Source organism: Dama dama, chromosome 4, assembly GCF_033118175.1.
Source record: "Dama dama isolate Ldn47 chromosome 4, ASM3311817v1, whole genome shotgun sequence".
NCBI lineage: Eukaryota > Metazoa > Chordata > Mammalia > Artiodactyla > Cervidae > Dama > Dama dama.
Window position 1 is genome coordinate 63,476,223 of NC_083684.1, and position 20,584 is coordinate 63,496,806.

At 50.8% G+C, this 20,584-nt stretch overlaps 1 protein-coding gene and 1 long non-coding RNA gene across 4 annotated transcripts in view; one reads left to right on the forward strand and one right to left on the reverse strand.

The window, feature by feature from the left end:
* Positions 1-12,028, forward strand: part of LOC133054738 (uncharacterized) — a 26,560-nt gene extending 14,532 nt beyond the window's left edge. Inside the window, exons 4-5 of the long non-coding RNA XR_009692504.1 lie at positions 1,281-1,388; positions 11,983-12,028. This is a non-coding gene — a long non-coding RNA (uncharacterized LOC133054738). The remainder of the gene's footprint in view (positions 1-1,280; positions 1,389-11,982) is intronic.
* Positions 5,270-19,931, reverse strand: SIGLEC10 (sialic acid binding Ig like lectin 10). Of its 3 annotated transcripts, none has more exons than XM_061139993.1 (11): positions 19,451-19,648; positions 12,761-13,135; positions 12,318-12,602; positions 11,623-11,670; positions 11,261-11,524; positions 9,923-9,970; positions 9,536-9,793; positions 9,166-9,450; positions 8,574-8,667; positions 8,305-8,458; positions 5,270-6,688 (listed from the first exon to the last, which is right to left on the reverse strand). In XM_061139993.1, exons 1-11 carry the CDS (start codon positions 19,623-19,625, stop codon positions 6,431-6,433), a joined length of 2,244 nt encoding a protein of 747 aa, XP_060995976.1. In that variant the 5' UTR covers positions 19,626-19,648; the 3' UTR covers positions 5,270-6,430. The 3 variants fall into 3 exon arrangements, 2 of the variants coding, with proteins under 2 accessions (XP_060995976.1, XP_060995977.1); XM_061139994.1 differs by lacking the exon at positions 19,451-19,648 and adding an exon at positions 13,219-13,390 and having other exon boundaries at positions 5,274-6,688; XR_009692503.1 differs by lacking the exon at positions 5,270-6,688 and having other exon boundaries at positions 8,440-8,458; positions 9,186-9,450; positions 19,451-19,931.
* Between the last annotated feature and the right edge of the window lie 653 nt (positions 19,932-20,584).

A 20,584-nucleotide genomic window follows, 5' to 3' on the forward strand; every position in this document is an offset into this window, starting at 1 on the left:
GCTTGCGGGGCCAGGTCGCGCGGGTAGTGCTGAGTCGCGTGAAAGCGTTCGGGGGTTGAGTTCTGGCCGTTATAGTTGCTTCAACCGCACTTGTTGCAGCATCCACCTCCTCGAGACCAAAGAGCCCGGCCCCGAGCCCCCTCCTCCCTCAGACCTAGGAGTGCAGGCCCCCAGCCCTTCCTTCCTCAGGTCTAGAAGACCCTGGCCTCCTCTTTCTTCATCTGTGTTCCTGGACCGCGTCCTGGACGGAGTTGGGGTGGGGCCGATGGTATACTCTAGGACTAAAGGAGCATTTAGGGGAATCTGGACATTGGATGCTCCCGGGGGCAGAGGGGTTAGTAATTGGGTTGGGAATCTTAGAGGCTGGATTTCATTCTAACCTCTGTCTTTGACTTCCCTTTGACAGGGCTAATATTACCTTATAGGATCTCGTGAGCTTTAAAGGATATGTTGCGTGTGTAAAGTAGTCAACACACGATCTGGACTAAAATTCGTCTCAACCAATGAGTGTTTTTTATCTTGGTAGTTTTTATTGAGAAGCAATGGGATTCTTCTATGTATTTATTTAAGAAATATGATTCAGTGCCTGCAGTCAGCGCCAGGTTGGGCGCCGGACAAAATAGATGCACGCTTATGAAACTTACATGCTGGGTGAGCATCACACAAGGCACAAATATACATTTCCTACACGAAGGAGGGCCGTGGAGGTGTAAAGACAGGACAAGGGATACAAAGGCTCAGGGGGTTATTTTAGTTAAGATGGTTAGAGAAGGCTACTTGTGGGATGGAGCCAGCCGACCTGGGAACTGAGTGTTCTGGTAGAGAGACCAGCAGGTGCAAAGGTCCTTCAGGGTGAAACAAACATAGTGTTTGAGGGACTGGGAAGCAATAAGCTAGGAGATGAACAGGTCTATTTTTAAAAATTTTTTTAAATTTTGGAATACCTTCACATTTACAGAAAAATTACAAAGATAACTTTGTAACTCACCCTGCTTCCAGCCTTCTTATTTCCTTACCTGGTCGTGGAACATTTGTTACAGCTAAGAAATTAGCTTAGCTCTTTTAAAAAGTATTTATTTTAGTTATTTATTTGATTGCGCTGGGTCTTAGGGATCTAGTTCCCTGATCAGGGATCGAACCAGGGTCCCCAACATTGGGAGTTCAGAGTCTTAGCCACTAGACCACAAGGGAAGTCCCCCTACATGACCCTTAACTAAAACTCAGATGTGATTTGGATTTTTCCAGTTTTTACACGAACATCCTCTTTTTTTCTGTTCCAGAATCCAGTGCAGGGTCTCACTGAATCATCACATCTCAGTCACCTCTGATCTGCAGCCATTTCAGTCTTTCCTTGTTTTTCACAACTTTGACAGCTTGGAGGACTACTAGTAAGTTTTTTTCCTTTTAATAAAACAGAGGTCTTTTTAAATTAATAATTCCAATTTATTAGTCCTCATTTCACAAAGGTTCAAACTGGGCCTCAGAGAGGCTAAGTAAGTTACTCAAGGTCACAGAGCAGGTAAATAGCACAACTGGGATTTGAACCCCACCTCCAGTCTGCTTTTAATGGAGACACAAGTAGAAGCTAGATTGTATAATACCTTATAGGCTGCAGTGAAGACTATGGAATTTTTAAAATTTAATTCTGGAACATTGATATGACTTTGAACGTTTGGAGGCAGAGGTGTGACATAATTTATGTTTTAAGAAGAGCACTGTGCCTGCCATTTGGGGAGTGGATTGTGGTGGGGCATAAGCCTGGAAGCAGGAAGCCTAGAGAGAATGCTGTCATCCTCTAGGCAAGTGGTGACAACCTCAAGGATGGTGTGGTTAATGGGGATGGGAAGATGTGAGTGCATTTACAATGTATTTTGGAAGGAGACCATCAGGATTTGCTGTAGGGCTGCTGGAGGTGAGTAATGGGGAATCAAGGATGATGCAAAGTTTTCAACCTGAGCGACGCCTTTGAATATGAATTTTCTTATAAAAGCTCACAACATCCCACTGTAAGGATGAGAAATCGGAGAGTAGCTTTCATTTTCCGAGTTCTCTTGAGCTAACTCTACATGATGCTGGGGACTCCAGGTAGATGCTGAACCAGTAGCTGCTCTTCAAGGGCTCTCAAGGTTTGAGGGGGTGAAATCCACGGTAGCATTCTGGGGTGATGGAAGCTGGGACACTGGGAGGGACAGGACAGTGAGAGCTGGAAGTGGGTTAAACATAGCCTGGAGGCCAGGAGGTGGAGGGTCAAGTCGGGGGCCAGGAAAACAGTTGCTCGCTTGCTACAGGCTGGAGAAGAAGATAGGGGAGGGTTTTTTTGTTTGCTTGTTTTTAAAGGAGGGGCCTTTAGACTAGGTCTAGAGTGAATGGACGTAGAAGAAATGGTGCGCGCAAAGGCCAGGTGGCTGGAATAGAAAAGATTTTATCAAGAAAGCTGACTTTCTTTTCTGGCAGCTATGATTAGCATTCAGGTCTCATTATTCCGGGTACAGTCTATCCCAAAGAAGAAGTTTTTGTTGAACAGGGCTCCAAAATGATGGTTCGAATCCTCGCTTTGCTTTTTACCAGCTCTTGCCATAGAACAAACTTAAGTCTGTTTTTTTGCAACATAAAACTCAGTCCCAGCATAACGGCACTTCTTCTGGTTTTGTTTCGTAACGGTTCCTCCTATTTCTGCGATCAGGGTCCGACCTCGTCACTTACAAGTCAGTCAGTCAGTTCATTTGTTGTGTCTGACTCTTCATGACCCCAAGGACCACAGCCTGCCGGGCCTCTCTGTCCATCACCAACTCCCAGAGTTTACTCAAATGCATGTCCATTGAGTCAGTGATGCCATCCAACCATCCCATCCTCCGTCGTCCCCTTCTCCCGCCTTCAATTTTTTCCAGCGTCAGGGTCTTTTCCAATGAGTCAGCTCTTTGAATCAGGTGGCCAAAGTATTAGAGTTTCAGCTTCACCATCAGTCCTTCCAATGAATATTCAGGACTGATTTCCTTTACGAAGGACTGGTTGGAAATCCTTGCAGTCCAAGGGATTCTCAAGAGTTTTCTCCAACACCATAGTTCAAAAGCATCAATTCTTCAGCACTCAGCTTTTTTTATAGTCCAAGTCTCACATCCATACATGACTGCTGCAAAAACCATAATCTTGACTAGACGGACCTTTGTTGGCAAAGTAACATCTCTGCTTTTTAATATGCTGTCTAGGTTGGTCATAACTTTTCTCCCAAGGAGTAAGCGTCTTTTAATTTCATGGCTGCAGTCACCATCTGCAGTGATTTTGGAAACCAAAAAAATTAAGTTTGCCAGTTTCCACTGTTTCTCCATCTATTTGCCATGAAGTGATGGGACCGGATGCCATGGTCTTAGTTTTCTGAGTGTTGCGCTTTAAGTCAACTTTTTCACTCTCTCACTTTCATCAAGAGGCTCTTTAATTCTTCTTCAGTTTCTGCCATAAGGATGGTGTCATCTGCATATCTGAGGTTATCGATATTTCTCCTGGCAACCTTACCAGGTACCTGGCCCTTTAAGGCCCTCCTCCCGGAGCTAGGAGAGCGGAGGCGGGCTTATGTGTCTCTAAGGAAATACGCTTCGCCTAGCTTCCAAAATTGACAGGCAAATTCTGAAAAGTGGCCAATCAACACCTGCATCTGGAGGGAAGCACGTTTCCGATTTGTTGGGAGAAGGGGCAGTCATCGGCTTGAGCTCCGCCCACTCCTTGTTTTGTAGGACAGCGCGAGGCGTCATCCTCAGCTCTGATTGGCGGGTGAACTCGCATTGCTTCCCAGCCCTCTTCCTCCGGCTGTCAGATCCAGGTGGGGTTCGGAAGCAGAGCGAGGCTAGCACCCCAGGAGGCTAGCACCCTCATTCTTTGATTGGCTACATTTCTGAGCACAAGTCTCTCTCTCTCGCCCTCTGATTGGCTGTTTCCTTTCAGCGCCAGGGCTGTAACGGAGGGTTTTGCCCGGGTCTTTAGCGGTGTCCCGTCTGCTTCCCGGCGCTGTGGCAGCGTAGACCAGGATGCTGAGCGAAGCTAGAAAGGGAGAGGGGTCTCCAGGCTGAGGGGAGGCCCATGCAGGGGTCTTCTTGGTCCTCTAGGGAAGCTCATTGGACTTTCCTGATGGCTCAGTGGGTTAAGAATCCACTTGCCAACACAGGAGCCATGGATTCAATCCCTGGCTCCAGAAGATCCCCTGGAGGAGGAAATGGCAACCCACTCCAGTATTCTTGCCTGAAAAATCCCGTGGACAGTGGAGCCTGGCGGGCGAGTGCTTGGGGTCGCAAAGAGTCGGACAGGACTGAGCAACTAAGCACGCAGCCAGTTTTAACGACGAAGCTCTTCCTTCCACTGCCCCCTACAGGCCTCCGACTGCCAAAGTCCCAAGATTCGATCTTCAGGGCCTTCCTAGCCCACGGGGCTCAAGGATTCCCTTAAGTTCCTTCCGTCCCTCTCCCTGCAGGAGACCTTTGGGCGCCTTCTTCTCTCCCTCCCTTGAGCCTTACCAACTCGTTCAACACCTCCAACTTAGCAGCCCTTCCGGTCTTGGGGTTTTCCTCTATCCTCAGAAATGGCCGGGATGCTTGGCAAGAGGTTACTGGAGTGAGACTGAGTTTAGGGGTCAGATTTGTGGTCTGAAGTCTGTGCTGAGTGAGTGCCCCTGGGTTTATGTGGCTCTCATGATTGCTTTTTTTTTTCCCCTAAGATTTTTAAATGTTATTTTTAAAAAATTATTTGGCTGTGCTGGGTCTTAGTTGTGGCATTTGGGATCTTTGGTACAGCATGTGGGTTCTAGTTCCCTGACCAGAGATGGAACCTAGGCCCCTTGCATTGGGAGATGGAGGCTTAGCCACTGGACCACCAGAGAAATCTCCATGATTGCTTTTTGTATTGCTTGGTAGTCAGGATTTGCTAGAAAAGTCTGCTGAAGTGGCAGTGGGAGTCTGGAGGTGAAGGGCCCCAGAAAGGGAGATCACTGAGATATTTGCATTAAATCATTTAAATTCTCACAATCTTTTAAAAAGTGCTCAAAACATTTTGCATTTGTATTATTTACCTTCTTTCAAGTACAGTAAAATGCACTCTTTTTGGTATGCAGTTCCGAGTTTTGACAGATGCATAGAGCTGTGTAACTGTCACTGGTAACAAGATCATGTTTTTTTTTTTTTCATTCCTCCAAATTCTCTTGTGCCACCTCTTTGTCATAATAACCTTTTTTAAAAAGTTTTCATCAGTTATTTATTGAAAATTCACTAAAAACTTAATCCCAGAATCATACTATATGTTGGAGGAATTTATTTTATATAGGTTATAATCATGCTTACTTGAAGGGCTAGATGAACTTGACCTTATACATTTCACATAAAAGTTTAGTTACTCCAAGTCCTCTTATTGTCTTTAGAAAGTTTTTTTTTTTTTATTTTAGTCAAGTATGGTTCATTTACAATGTTGTGTTTAATTTCTCCTGTACAATAAAGTGACTCATACGTATATGTATTCTTTTTCATATTCTTTCCCATATATATATAACTGAATCACTGTGATCTAACGCAACATTGTAAACCAACTATACTGTAATTAAAAAAAATTTTTGTTTAAAGGTGCCTACCATTCCAAAAGAAGAAGCAGAAGAAAAAGGAAAACAACTAAACAACAACAACAGACTTTTCCTAACTAAAGGCTAGCTTTCTTAGGCTTAGAAAGGTAACGACTCCATTCTGCCTGAAATCAGTCATAGGCAATACAGAAAAAAAATGGGCGTGACTGCGCTCCAATAAAGCTTTATTTAGGGACACTGAAATTTGAATCTCAAGTCATTTCCATGCATCATAAAACATCCTTCTTTTGATTTTTTTTTTCCCTTGAACCATTTAAAATGTAAAAAACACTCTCGGCTCACAGGTGCCATCAAAGCCCGCAGCGGCCCAGACTTGAGCCATGAGGTTGTCTGGGCAACCTCACAAACAGGAGTGCCTCATCCTCTCTAAAGGCCCTCCCAGCCCTTGAGAAACTGAGACTGTGAGTAATCAGCTGGGGCGGGGCCTGGGTTTCTCCCCGGAAAAGCTTTTGCTTGCTCAGAAGAGTGTATTTGGAGAAGTAAGGGCAGGAGGAGAAGGGGGCAACAGAGGATGAGATGATTGGATGGCATCACCGACTCAATGGACATGAGTCCGAGAAAACTCCAGAAGATGGTGAAGGACAAGAAAGCCTGGAGGGCTACAGTCCATGGCGTCGCAAAGAGTCGGACACAACTGAGCGATTGAACAACAACTCTGGAGACATTCATCAAGCTGCTCCAAAATGCTAGGGTCTGGGATAGGATGACCCATCCTCCAAGGATTAGAGAGAGAGAGAGAGACCACCCTCTGTTCTCTTCCCAATTGCCCTGCCTCTCTCCCTGGCCTGGATCCACGTCCTCTGGCCCAGTAGACCCTCAGTGGAACTGGATTTCAGCGTACTCTGGGTGCGTGCCCTTGGGTCTCTGGGTCTCCCATGGTCTGAGGCCTGGGAAGTTGAGGACAGCGTAATGGAGCTCCTCTTGGCTGTTCTCTGCTTCTGAGGCTTGTGGGGATGACTTGGGTCCTGGACAGTTGTGGGAGACGAGATGGAGCTCCTTCTGGTTCTTTCTGGCTTCCAGGGAGTGACCATCTGGAGGAGGCTGGGAAGGACTGCTTGGTTTGGCTTTCTGTTTCTAAGCATAAGGGGGCGGGGGGTGGAAATGATCATCCTGCCTTCCTTCCTTCATTCAACAAATACTTGAGTGCCTGCCCAGTGCCAGGTACTAATTAAGAAACTGGGATCACATCAGGCAGTGAAACAAAGACTCTGCCCTCCCTAAGCTCACCTCTTGTCTTGGGACAGGAACAAACTATAAACAGAAGTCTGTTGTTTAAGCCTCCAGCCTGTGGCTCTTTGCTATGGCCGCCCTAGTGAACTGACTAATGCAGGTAGATTGGTGTGAGGACCACCACAAAACAGAAGTGCTTCTTCAACACATACATCTCCCTCCCACATCCAAAACCTCCCTTCTCATCATCCTCCCATCCCGGATCCCTCACAACTACTAACCTGTCCTCTATCTCTACAATCGTAACATTGGAGAGTGTTTCACACGTGGTCACCGTGTAGGTGACCATTTGAAATTGGCTTTTTTCACTTTTTTGTTTCTCTTTGTCCCTAAGCTCTATCCAACCGAGGTGGGGAGAAGTGGTTTGGATAGATTTGAGAAGAGATGTGCTGATGGATCAATTGTGGGAGGATAAAAAAGAGAGGAGTAAGAAGTGACTTTAAGGCTGGAGGCTTGTACTTCCGAGTAACTCAGTTGGTAAAGAGTCTGCCTGCAATGCAGGAGACCAGGGTTCAATCCCTAGGTCAGGTAGTACCCTGGAGAAGGAAATGGCAATCTACTCCAGTACTCTTGCCTGGAGAATTCCAAGGACAGAGGAGCCTGGTGGGCTACAGTCCATGAGATCACAAAGAGTTGGACATGACTGTGGGACTGACTTTAAGGCTGGAGGCTTGAGCGGTTGGGCCAATGTGGGCTCTTTGCTGAGATGCAGAGGGTGGAGGAGAAGGGAATTAAGTGGTACTTAGTCACGAGTTTGATTTTGGACAGGAAAAGTTTGAAATGACTGTTAAACATCCGAATAGACGCTGCCTAGAGAGTTGGCTGTGAGTCTAGAGTTGAGGAATGAGTGGGAAATGTAACTTTTAGAGTCGTCAGCATCTACATGTTCTCTCCTGAAAATATCCAGCATTTACCCAACACTTATTAGGTACTTGGTACTCAATGTTTTATGGGTAGAAAATGAGCGTATCAAGCACCCAGAATAAGCCTACATGGTCTGTACTACTATTATCCCCTTTTTACAGTTAAATTGAGGCACGGAGAAGTTAAGTGACTCATCCCAGAATACGCAGCGTACGAAGCAGGAAGGAACCCCGGCAGGCTGACTTCAGAGCCCTGCCCTTAATCATCACTAGGACATACCACCCCTCAGTGATATGAATCATTGTGACATTCATTGTACTCAGTCATGTCGTAGTGGTGATAGGGAAATAGCTGCCACCTACTAAGCAATAGCATGTGTTGTAATCCTCAAACTGGCTCTCAAGGAGGAAGCAACAGAGGCTCAGCAGGAGGGAGGGATATGGTCAAGGTCTCCTAGAAGTTATGTGCCAGAATCAGGGTTTGAGTCCAACACCCGGGCCTGTTCCACTGTGAGGAAAGTCGGGGACAGGGCTGGGGAGCAGCGCATACAGAAGTCAGAGCAGGGGACCAGGAGGCAGCGACTTGGGAGCACTCACCAGGGGGCTGGCCTTAGGGATCACGTTGATGTAATCCAGGATCGTGCTCCTGCGTGAGAACCTGGACCGAGGAGCCTTTCCGGGGGCCGGAGCCGGGGCCGGGGCAGGGACCGGGACCTCTGCCTGGGTCCATTTCTTCCTCAGAGCCCTCACGCTGAGGAAACATCCCGCCTCCGCCTTGGTGTGCGCCCGGGTCCCGCCCCTTTCCCCGGGGTGCCCCAGATTCCACGCCCCATCGCTTCCCCCCCCTCCCCTCGCTCCTAACTCACAGGATCAGGATGAAGCAGAGGAAGAGGAGGGTGGTGACGCCAGTCCCTAGAGAGACTCCGCTGGAGAACGCTCTGGAGGCGAGTCCCTTCTCATCTGCACGGAAACGCTCAGCCGTTTCTGAGCCCGTCCCATCCACGTGGGTCCTCATGTCCCGCCCACCACTAGGCGCTCAGTCTTGTGGCTCCCATGCCAGAGGTTTCCCCTGCAGCCCCTTCCCATCGACTTCTTGGAAATTCCACTACACCCCATGCCCAGATGTCAGGCTTTCCGATTTAAATTTCCCCTCTGCATCCCAAGGGGCCTCCCTGGTGGCTCAGACGGTAAAGAATCCGCCTGCAATGCGGGAGACCTGGGTTCGATCCCTGGGTGGGGAAGATCCCCTGGGGAAGGAAATGGCAACCCACTCCAGTATTCGTGCCTGGAGAATCCCACGGACAGAGGAGCCTGGTGGGCTATATATTCCATGGGGTTGCCGAGTCGGACAGGACTGAGGGACTAAGCGGCCGGCATGTCCACGCCCTCCCCCAGCTCCTGATTCAACCACAAGAGCCAGCCCCGGTCCCTCTCAGCCCCCGCCTCCCCACCCCTGACCTGGCAGCAGCAGGACAGACCCGCTCTGGGCCCCGTGGGCGTTCAGGGCCTCGCAGCTGAGTCTGAGGCCGGAGCTGAGCCCCTCGCGGAGGCTCAGGGAACTGTTGGCCCAGGGCCCGGCGGAGCCGGAGCTGACCTCGAAGGAGGCGTTGCTGAGCTCCCCCTCCAGCAGCCCCTCCCCGAGCCACCAGCGCAGGGAGGGGGCCGGCCGGGCTCGGGAGGAGCAGCTGCAGCGCAGACCCTCGTCCTCCTGGGAGCAGGAGGGGCCCAGCAGCTGCGGGGGAGCTGTGGGGAGAGATGGGAGGGATCAGGGGCGCCTCTCCCCTCCCTGGAACCCCAGCATCCTGTCCCCAGGGCCCCCCATACTCACAGACCACGGAGAGGCTCAGGGAGGTATTTTGGGAGCCCAGCGGGTTATGAGCCCGGCAGGTGAACTCCCCTTCCTGCTCTGTTTGTATCTGAGGCAGCTCCAGGACCCCAGGATCTGAGGGCTGGGAGGGGCTCAGAGTCTGTCCCTGTCGGGTCCAGCTCAGCTGGACGGGGGGGTTGCCATGAGCAACACAGAGGAGACGCAGGCTTTGGCCCTCCAGGACCCGAAGAGATGCACCGCTCTCCAAATTTTCCAGGGCTAGGGAGAGAAGAGGCAGGATGGATGAAGAGAGGAGGGCACAGGAACCCTCCTGCCTGCTGCTATGCCAGACGTCGGTGCCCCAGTGTGGCACCCAGAAGCCCCGGCTCCTCTGATGCCCTTCCGTACCTGTGTGGTTTGCTCGCGAGACCACCACTTTCAGGTTCTCCGGGGCATCTGAAACAGAGATGGGGCGCTTGGCTCTAAGCGCAGGGGTTTCCTTCTGGGCCAAGTGACCGTCCCCCCCAGGATGAAGGGCTGGGAGGGGAGGAGGGTTGAATCACCCTCTGAGTGATTCTCCAAAGAGGAACCCAAGGGACCTGACTGGTAAGAAGGGCAGGTCCCTGAGATACAGTGCCATGTAACATAAGTAGGTCTTTGGTCTTCGTCCCTACTCCACGCACAGAGCTACTAAAACTCCTGGATTTCCTGAATGGTGAGCATGATAAAGGTGCCTTGTTATTTATAACAAACCCCTTTCCACCATTCCTGAGTATTCCGTTTTTGAAGTGACTTTTGGAAGTGCCCAAGGCTGAGGGCTTGTTGCTGGGGGAACCGACCACGTGATTTGAGGGTTGAAACTTCCAGTCCCACCCCCCTGACCTCTGAGGAGGGGAAAGAAAGGGGACTGGAGATTGAGTTTAATCACCAATGGCTGATGATTTAATCAAAGTGTCTATGTAATGGGGGCTTCCCAGGTGACTCAGTGGTGAAGAATCTGTCTGCTAATGCAGAAGACCCAGGTTCGATCCCTGGGTCGGGAATATCCCCTGGAGGAGGAAGTGGCAACTCACCCTAGTTGCCTAGTTGCCTGGGAAATCCCATATGTAAGGAAGCCTCCATAACCACCTCCCCAAATGGGGTGAACAGATGGAGATTTGGGGAACATGACGCCCAGGAAGAGGGTATGGAAGTTAGGTGCCCCTTCCCCATACCTTGCCCTAAGCATCACTTCCATCTGGCTGTTTCTGAGTTAGAGGCTGTTACAATAAACCGGTAATCTAGTGAGCAAACTATTTCTCTGAGCAGCTCAAGCAAATTCATGGAACCCAAGGAGGAGATCATGGGAACCCCCAATCAATTACAGGTCGGTCGGAAGCACAGGTGACACCCTGGACTTGTGACTGGCAGCTGGGGTGGGGGCGGGGCCAGCCTGGTGGGCCCCATCCCTTAACCCGCGGGGGTCTGACTGATGCTCTCTCCAGGTAGACAGGATCAGGACCGAGTTGAGCTGTAGGACAGCCCGCTGATGTGGGAGAGTTGCTCGGTGGTGTGGGGAAAATCCCGGCGCACCCCCCCTCCTCCACCTCGGCACCACACTCCCCGCTCCTCCCGTCAGAGCTGGAAGCAGCATCTTTAATTCCACAGGCCTGGGGTTCCAGGTCCCTGCGGAGCCCTGGGACTCTGCCCCCAGCCCCCTTGCCTCCTCGCCGGCGCCCCAGTCCATTCCCTGCCGGTCACACTCACACCGCACTGAGAGGTCCAGGCTGCGGCTCAAGAAGCCAAGCATGTTCTCAGCCCGGCAGGTGTAGCGACCCGCGTCCTCGGCCTTCACCCCGGGTAGTGCCAGCTCCAGAGTTGTGGATCCCAAGGGGTGGGACCAGGAGAGGACTCTGTCCTGTAGGGTCCAGCTCAACGTGGCCAGCGGCAAACTGTCCGCGGCACAGAGCAGCCGCAGGGACTGGCCTTTCTTGACTTCCAGGTGTGGGCTCTCTCCCCTGGGCTCCAGAGCTGCAGGGAGAGAAAAAGAAACAACAAGAGAAAGACTGTGGGGGGGAAACGCCACCCCTCCCCCCGCCCTCCTGACACCCCCAAGTGGCCCTCGGTACCTGGCTCATCAGTGTCGGAGATGCTGATAACCAGGTCTTTGGGGGCATCTGTTAAGAGGATTGGGAGTTGGCTTTGGGGAAAGTGAAAGTCGCTCAGTCGTGTCCGACTCTTTGCGATCCCATGGACTATACAGTCCATGGAATTCTCCAGGCCACAATACTGGATTGGGTGGCTTTTTCCTTCTCCGGAGAATCTTCCCAACCCAGGGATCAAACCCAGGTCTCCCGCATCGCAGGCGGATTTTTTTCCCAGCTGAGCCACAAGGGAAGCCCAAGAATATTGGCGTGGGTAGCCTATCTATCCCTTCTCCAGCGGATCTTACCGATCCAGGAATCCAACCGCGGTCTCCTGCATTGCAGGTGGATTCTTTACCAGCTGAGCTGTCAGGGAAACCCGGCTTTGGGGAGGAACGATACATTTCCCACCGCCAGAGAGCATCCCCTCAGGGAAAAGAAAGTGTGACAGTCCCCGGGGAAGACAAGCGACTCATGAGTGCCCAAGATGCGCTTGCGGACAGAGGACCGCATGGCAGCCCCCTTTCCCTCCTAAGGCCCAGCCCAGCATCGCGAGACTCCGCGCCTTCCTCCCCGCGGGCTGCCAAGAGCTGTCGGTCGTCGCCCGGCCGCCTCTCTCCACCTCCCCATCCCCCGAGCCTGGAGCGCACCCTGACGTCCTTCCCGCCCCCGAAACTCACAGGCCACGCTAAGCCGGACGGTGTTCTGCGTGCTCACACCCTCTCCGGAGAAGTCCACTCTGCAGGTGAGCTCAGTGTTGTGGTCCTGGGGTCTGGGTGTGAAGGTGAGCTCTGAGAAGTACGAAGTTCTCGGGCTGGCCCCGTTGGCGGAGACGGTGTTCCCGATCCAGGAGAGAGTAGGGACGGGACATTCGTCAAAGATCCAGTTAAATGCACAGAAGAGCGTCACCTGGTGCCCGGGCTGCAAGATCTCGGGGACATAGATCGCCGGCTTCTGTGTAAGGGCTGGGATGGACCAAGAGAGGGTGGGATGTCAGCCCCGGATTGGGGGGTACTCCGGGGGGGTCACCCATGGTCTGTTCTCTACAGCCCCTCCCCAGTGTGGGAAGGTGGGGGAGGGGTTCCCCCCACCCGCCCCATTCCAGCTCCAGCCAGTTCCATACCTGTCACCTGCAAATAGAACTTGTATTCCATGAAATTATATTTCACATAATCGCCTCTCTCGAACCGGAAGAAGTACAGTGAGCTGTCCTCCAGGCGCGCCTCTCTGATGAGCAAGGAGCAGCTCTCGCTGGGATCGCCAAGGAGCTGGAATCGGCCCCAGGTGTCTGTGTCCACGTCCTGACCTGGCTTGTTGGTGGCCACTGGCAGACTGGGCCTGGGGGTCTGGTCTCTGAACCAGAAGCCGTAAGCTGGGGTGGTGGGAATCCATCCTCTGGAGGGGTAGAAGATGGAGCAGGGCACGACCACACACAGGCCTTCTTGCACCATCACAGACTCCTGCACCTGCAGCTTGAATAAGTCCAGAGCCTGCGACCCTATGGGAGAGACAGAGGTTCAAGCTGCAAGCCCAGCCCCGACCCTCAACCCGGGCCCCTCCTGGCCACCCCCATCCACTCACCACCCCACAGCATGGCCAAGAACAGTGGCAGCAACATCTCAGGCACTTGGACGTTCCTAGGACACACTCATTCCCCAGACGCTTTGACGGGCAGTGGGCAAGGGCAGAAGGCGGAAGCTGAGCCCCGGGGAACTGATGCATGAAATGAGCTTCTGGTGCACAGACCCACACGACTCTTTTTCCTTTTCTGGACTCTCCCCACCACCACCTGGCACCCACTTGAACTCACTCTTTCCTGGGGGGCTCACCTGGCGTCTGGGCTCCCTGAGCTGGTCACCTTTTCCAGTCATCTCTGGGGGAGGGGGTGGAGGGCATGTGTCTAACCTTGGGGCCTGGCTTTGGGTGGGTGGAGGCTGGGGGCTCTCCTACTGGACCCTGAGTCATTAAGGAAGCAGAAGTGAAAGTCCCCAGTAAATCCTTCCAGGGGCCCCTGGTGTCTGCAGTGGATTTCTGGGGCGGAGGGTGGTGGTGGTGGAGCAGTGCTGGTCTTGCCAGATAAAAGGCAGAATGCCCAGTTAAAATTGGCTTTCAGATAAATAATAGTTTTTTTTTAGTATAAGCATGTCTCAGAAGTATAAGCATGAGATATTCATGCGGCGTGGTCCGTCGCTTCAGTCATGTCTGACTCTTGGCAACCTTATGGACTGTGGCCCACCAGGCTCCTCCATCCGTGGGATTTCCCAGGCAAGAACACTGGAGTGGGTTGCCGTGCCCTCCTCCAGAGGATCTTCCCGACCCAGGGATCAAACCCTGAGTCTCTTATGTCTTGTGCATTGCAGGCAGATTCTTTACTGCTGAGCCACTGGGGAAGCCCATGCGTGAGATATGCTTCTACTAAAATTATTCATTGTTTAGATCTGAAATTCAGCTTTAACTGAACACTTTGCATTTTTTTTTTTTTTTTTTTTGGCTACATCTGGCAGTCCCAGGCTGGTCTCTGTCCCTACCCCTTCACCCTCCCTGATGGGCTCACTGGAGCCTGGTCCCCCAAGATCTCTGTCTGCTTCCCAATCTCCCCTTCTATCCCACAGTTGGATGACATACATTTGTAACACCTGTTGTGATAAAAACTCAGGATCCCTGGTGGCTCAGTGGTAAAAAATCTGCCTGCAAGGCAAGAGACTTGGGTTCAATCCCTGGGTTGGAAAGATCCCCTGGAGAAGGAAATGGCAACCCACTCCAGTATTCTTGCCTGGAGAATCCCATGGACAGAGGAGCCTGGCGGGCTACAGCCCATAAGGCTACAAGGGTCAAACACGACTTAGAGACTACACCACCACCACCAGCCAGGGTGATGCCCACGGTGGCATCTTTGGCAGTGTAAGAGGCGTGGGAGCTGTGCAGAGTCAGCGTGACTCCCCCAGGTCTTGACTGTTGCTCCCCTCGCCTTGAAATGATTCTGTTTTGGTCGCATAGATGCCATATTTGCCCTCTTGACCTCCACGCCCTGGGACCTTGTGTGTGACAGGTGTCCTGCTGTGAATGGGGGAGGGGGAATACACGTAGGTAAATCAGACAGCGTCTGACTTCGGGGGATCCTAGCTTGGTAAACCAAGAGCCTTAGAAACAGAAACGCACTGAAGTGTTCATGAATGCCCCGCCCTACATGCTGAGACAGATGTCCCCACCTGGCCCTGGGGAAAGGGTGTTCACTTCCTCCTGGTGAAGTCAGGAGGGGCTTCCTGGAGGAAATGACATGTAGCTATCCCTGTCTTCGGATCCACTGTGTTAATCTGCCGTCATAAAACCACACAGGATGAGTGGCTTAAACAACAGAGATGCATTTCCTCACAGTTCTGGAGGCTGCAAGTTCAAGGTCAAGGTGTCAGTAGTGTTGATTTCTTCCAAGGTCTCTTTCCTTGACTTGGAGATGGCCGTCTTCTCTCCGAGTCTTTAGCTGGTCTGGCTGTGTGCGTGTGTCCTTCACAAGAACAGCAGTCATATTGGACTGGGACTCTGCCCTGTGACCTCATTTCAACTGAATTAGCTCTTTAAAGATTCTATCTCCAAATATATATTCTGAGACACTGGGGGTTAAGGCATAACATAGGAACTTGGAGGCCGAGGGAGCACAGTTCAGCTCATAACATCCACTGTCCTCTTTATCTGCTTGCAGGTCCCCACTGCCCCTCCTGGGCTTTCTCTCGGGGACACCCTTGTGTCCAGGGACAGAGGGGGAAGGGCCTCCCAGAGGGAGGAGTGAGAAGGAGAGAAGAAGCCTGGGTCCTGCTGGGGGCTTGCCCTGAAGGAGCCAAGAACTGCAGTTCCCCACTCTCAAAGCTTAGATCTAGTCTTGCCCCCACCTTGGAGCATCTTCGTGCCTCTCTGAGGCTAACGGGAGCAGGAACCAGGAGGCTGGCAACATCTCAGGCCTTCTGTGGCTTTCTCGGCACTATTCCGTGCTGTGCCATGAGCCCAAAAAGGGAGAGAGAGGGCCCAAAAGACGCCAATCTGTGGCTCTCCTGTTCCTCCGAACCAACCCAGAGGTCTCCTATTCCCCCATCAATGAACATGGGCCACCCACGGGCTTAGATACGCCTTCGAACCTCAGCGCTGATACCTGAGATGTGGAGGTGAGGAGGCCTCCCGTACCAGGCGAGGTCATCTGGGCAGCTTACGTCCGTAGTCAGGTGGCCAGGGGCAAGTGGAAACTGAGTGGGACCAGGGGACCCTTCAGTGACCCTGCTTACGGACCAACCCATCCTCTTCCGCAGGCGGCTGCCAAGAGGTTCCTGGAGGTGGTCCTGAGACCATCAGCTCCCCTCCTCCGCTTTCCTGGAAACCCTGAGGGTCCACTCTTCTCATCACAGGAAAAGTATTTCTGGTCACAGGACCTGTCCTTTCTTTTCTGCCCATCCTGCTTTTCCTGGTCCCATCTTGCCTCCATCCTCACATCACTCAAACTGTTCCTGTTAGGATCCCTGAAGACCTCAAATGCGTAAAAGCCCTAGGTAAGTTATGTTCTCATCTCACTTGGATGCTGCCCACCCAGCAGCGTGCGATGTGCTTGGTCGCCCCCTGCCCACCTGCTTCCTGGAGCACTGCTTCAGTCCGGCCTCTGTGTCCCCTGGAGCTGTCATTCCGAAGCGCCTGCTGGAGATGGGCTGCACGTGGCACGCAGAAGACACCACTGATGTATTAGTCGCTCAGTCATGATGACTCTTTGCAACCCCGTGGACCGTATGCCCCTCTGTCCATGGAATTCTCCTGGCCAGAGTACTGGAGTGGGGTGCCATTCCCTTCTCCAGGGGGATCTTCCCGACCCTGGGATCGAGCCCCGGTCCATGCTTCCCTGGTTTTCCTTCAACCTTTCTAGACACTCTTCCTCATCTTTAATAGTTCTGCCTCTTCCCCTGACTCCTAAATCTTAGAACGCATCAGGATTGCACTCCCAAGATGTCCTATTTCCTCCATGACCTTAAAAAGCTTTGCTACGTGTGATACTGTGACTTCCAGTAAATACATATTTTGGTCTTTGTTCATGGTTCCTGGCCCACAGCTCCCCAAACCCTTGAAATTTCCTGAGTGATGAGAGCAATACTAGCATCTTTTGTTAAAAAAAAAAAAAAATTTGGTCTCTTGTCCTCAATTCGTGAAAACACTTCAGAGCTAGAAATGGGTGTCTCGTTATTCTTAACAAACCCCTTTCTACCATACCAGAGTTTGTTAATGGGGCGACTTTTGGAAAGCACAAAAGGATGAGGGCTGTTTCTCAGGGAGAATGAAACCCTGTGATTAGAAGGTTAGAATTTTCCATTCAAATCCTGACCTCCCAGGAGTGGAGAGGAGCTGGAAATTGAATCAATCCCCTTGGCCAGTTATCTAATCAACTGTGCCTATGGAATGAAGCCTCCATTAAAAAACAAACAAACAAACAAACAAAACCCAGAAGTATGGAGTTCAGAATGCTTCTAGGTCAGGGAATATGTGAAGATTTGGGGAGAATGGTACACGTCCCCAAAGAGAAGGCATGGAAGCCCTGAGCCCTCTCCCCATACTTTGCCCTGTGCCCCATACTTCGCCCTGTTCCATCTGACTGTTCTGAGTTACATATATCCTTTTATAATAAGCCAGTAATCTCAGAAATAGCCTGCTTCTCTGAGCTCTTCTGCTTTTCAGGGATCCAAAGGTCATGGTTTCTGGTACCAATATCTGCCTATATCCTAGCATCATTCTGATGTCTTTGGCTCAGTCCCATGTACGGTCTATCTGCATGACCCATCAGTTCAACTTTTTTCAAAACACAATTTTATTTATTTTTGGTTGCGCTGGGTCTTCGTTGCTGCATGGGCTTTTCTCTAGCTGCAGTGAGTGGGGGCTGCTCTCTAGTTGCAGCGTGCGGGCTTCTCATTGCAGCGGCTTCTCTAGATGCAGAGCACAGGCTCTAGGGCACCCAGGCTTCAGTAGTTGCAGCTCTCGGCTCTAGAGCACAGGCTCAACAGTTTGGCACTCATTCTTCAAGGCATGTGGGATCTTTCTGGACCGGGGATCGAACCTGTGTCTCCTGTGTTGCCAAGCGAATTCTTTACCACTGAGCCACTGGGGAAGCCCTCAACTTTTTAAATATATAAAAAAAATCTACTCACTTATCTCCATCCCCACTTCCATTCATTACCCTAGTCTAAGATTTCACAATCTCAAGATAATTGACATTTCGAATCAGACAGTCCTGGTGAGTAGAAGTTGTCCTGCATGTTGTATAGAATATTGAGGAGCATTCCTGGCCTCTCTACTCACTACTCTCTACTCCCTGCCCCCGCACCCCAGGTGTGACAATAAAAACATCTCCAGGCATTGTCACCTGTTGACAAATTCACCCTTGATTGAGAATGACTTTCCAGGCCCTAGTCACCATTCAATTCGGTTCAGTCACTCAGTTGTGTCCAACTGTTTGCGACCCCATGGACCGCAGCATGCCAGGCCTCCCTGTCCATCACCAACTCCTGGAGTCCGCCCAAACCCATGTCCATCGAGTTGGTGATGCCATCCAACCATCTCATCTTCTGTCGTCCCCTTCTCCTCCTGCCCTCAATCCCTCCCAGCATCAGGGTCTTTTCCAATGAGTCAGCTCTCCGCATCAGGTGGCCAAAGTATTGGAGTTTCAGCTTCAGCATCAGTCCCTCCAATGAACACCCAGGACTGGTCTCCTTTAGGATGGACTGGTTGGACCTCCTTGCAGTCCAAGGGACTCTCAAGCGTCTTCTCCAACACCACAGTTAAAAAAGCATCAATTCTTCGGCACTCAGCTTTCATTATAGTCCAACTCTCACATCCATACATGACCACTGGAAAAACCATAGCCTTGACTAGACAGACCTTTGTTGACAAATGATGTCTCTGCTTTTTATTATGCTGTCCAGGTTGGTCATAACTTTCCTTCCAAGGAGTAAGCGTCTTTTAATTTCATGGCTGCAATCACCATCTGCAGTGATTTTAGAGCCCAGAAAAATGAGGTCAGCCACTGTTTCCCCATCTGTTTGCCATGGAGTGATGGGACCAGATGCCATGATCTTAGTTTTCTGAATGTTGAGCTTTAAGACAACTTATTCACTCTCCTCTTTCACTTTCATCAAGAGGCTCTTTAGTTCTTTACTTTCTGCCATAAGGGTGGTGTTATCTGCATATCTGAAGTTATTGCATTACCACTCATCTGTATGACAAAAATCTCAATGATTCTCCTTGCTTCCCTTTTTTTTTTTTAAATTATTGACGTGGGAGGGAGGATCGGGATGGGGAATACATGTAACTCCATGGCTGATTCATGTCAATGTATGACAAAACCCACTACAATATTTTAAAGTAATTAGCCTCCAACTAATAAAAATAAATGAAAAAAAATGCAAAAAAAATTATTGACGTATAGTTGATTTACAATGTGTTAGTTTCTGCTGTATGGCAAAGTGAGTCTGTTGTGCACATATGCACATTCTTTTTCAGATTCTTTTCCATTATGGTTTATCACTGGATACTGACTATGGTTCTCTGCTTCCATTTTTGCTCCCTCCCTAATGCCGTTTCAACACAGCAACCAGAGTTACTGTTAAAATACAGATCAGGTCAAGTCACCCTCTTACTCAAACATTTCAATGGCATTTCATTCTATTAAGGAGAAAAATCTAAACTAATCACCTCAACCCACTGAACTTGACCAGGTGTAACCCCCAATGATCCCTGCAAACTCATTTTGAATCCACTTCACTTTACTTCCTGCATTCTCTCCAATGATACTTACCTCCTCTGTTTCTCACCTCTACCAAATTTGTTTCCGCTTCAAGAACATGACGCAAGCTGTCCCCTCTTCCAGGAATGCTCTTCCTGTGACTGGCGCCCTTTTTCACCGTTTTCAGCTCAGAGGCTGTCTCTTCCAAAATGTTTTTCCTGAACTTACAATGAAGTTGCCCCAACATTTCCCCACCTGTATACTTTTTTCCCCCCATGCGCAAATTTCTGGTGATTCATTGGACCTCCTCTGAGCTTTCCACCTCTCCTCCGTGTGACCAGAGCACCTCCCCACTCTACTTTGCAACTGCCTTCTCATCCAAGCCACCCTTCCCCAACCCTCGGCCAGACAGCAGATGAGGGGTTACTGGAATCTGCAAGAACCTTTTTTCAGTCATCCTTGTATCTGTCTTCTCTGCCTAAGAATGTTCAGATTGTCTCTGAGCCTATTCCTTAAAAAAACAAACAAGCAAACAAACAAAAACACTCTGCAAGCTTCTGCAACACTTCTTGAATTCAACAGATGTTGAGCACCTGCTGACTGCCCCTGAGCTTAAAACGGCAAAGATAGATACTGAGGGGAAGTGAGAGGGGGGTGGGTGGGTAGGTATGGGGTTGGGGAAGTTGAGGAGGAAGAAGAGAGGTCGGTAGGTATGTGTGTGTACGTGTAGGTAGGTGGGTAGGCAGCTCAAGATTCTGCCCTAGGAAGGATGCTGGGTGTGGGTCTGAGGACTGGACTCAGGACGGATGAATGAAAAGGATGTAGGGAAGCATCCCAGGGGTGAACGCAGAGTCCGAGTCTGGCTGTGTTTGAGCCCCTGGGGGTGCTGAGGAGCCTTTGTTGGGGGTAGGGGGCTATCTTAGACACGCCCTGTGTGCTCAGCCGCCTCAGGCTCTTTGCGGCTCTGTGGACTGTAGTCCACCAGGCTCCTTGCCCACGGAATTTCCAGACAAGGATACTGAAGCGGGTTGCCATTTGCTCCTCCAGGGGATCGTGCCGACCCAGGGATGGCACCAGCGTCTCTGGCATCTCCTGCATTGACAAGCAGATTGTTTACCTACGGAGCCATCTGGGAAGCTGTTGTTGTGCTTAGTCACGCAGTCGTGTCCGACTCTTTGCGACCCCGTGGACTGTAGCCCACCAGGC

Bases quoted from the DNA above. Each gene is read 5' to 3' on its own strand.
- SIGLEC10 (XM_061139993.1), bottom strand. From the start codon at position 19,625: ATGTTGGGGCAACTTCATTGTAAGTTCAGGAAAAACATTTTGGAAGAG. The intron at 9,794-9,922 runs GTACGGAAGGGC...TTCTCTCCCTAG, and splicing joins CTCGCGAGCAAACCACACAG to CCCTGGAAAATTTGGAGAGC. The intron at 8,668-9,165 runs GTCAGGGGTGGG...GTTTCCGTGCAG, and splicing joins GTCTGTCCTGCTGCTGCCAG to ATGAGAAGGGACTCGCCTCC.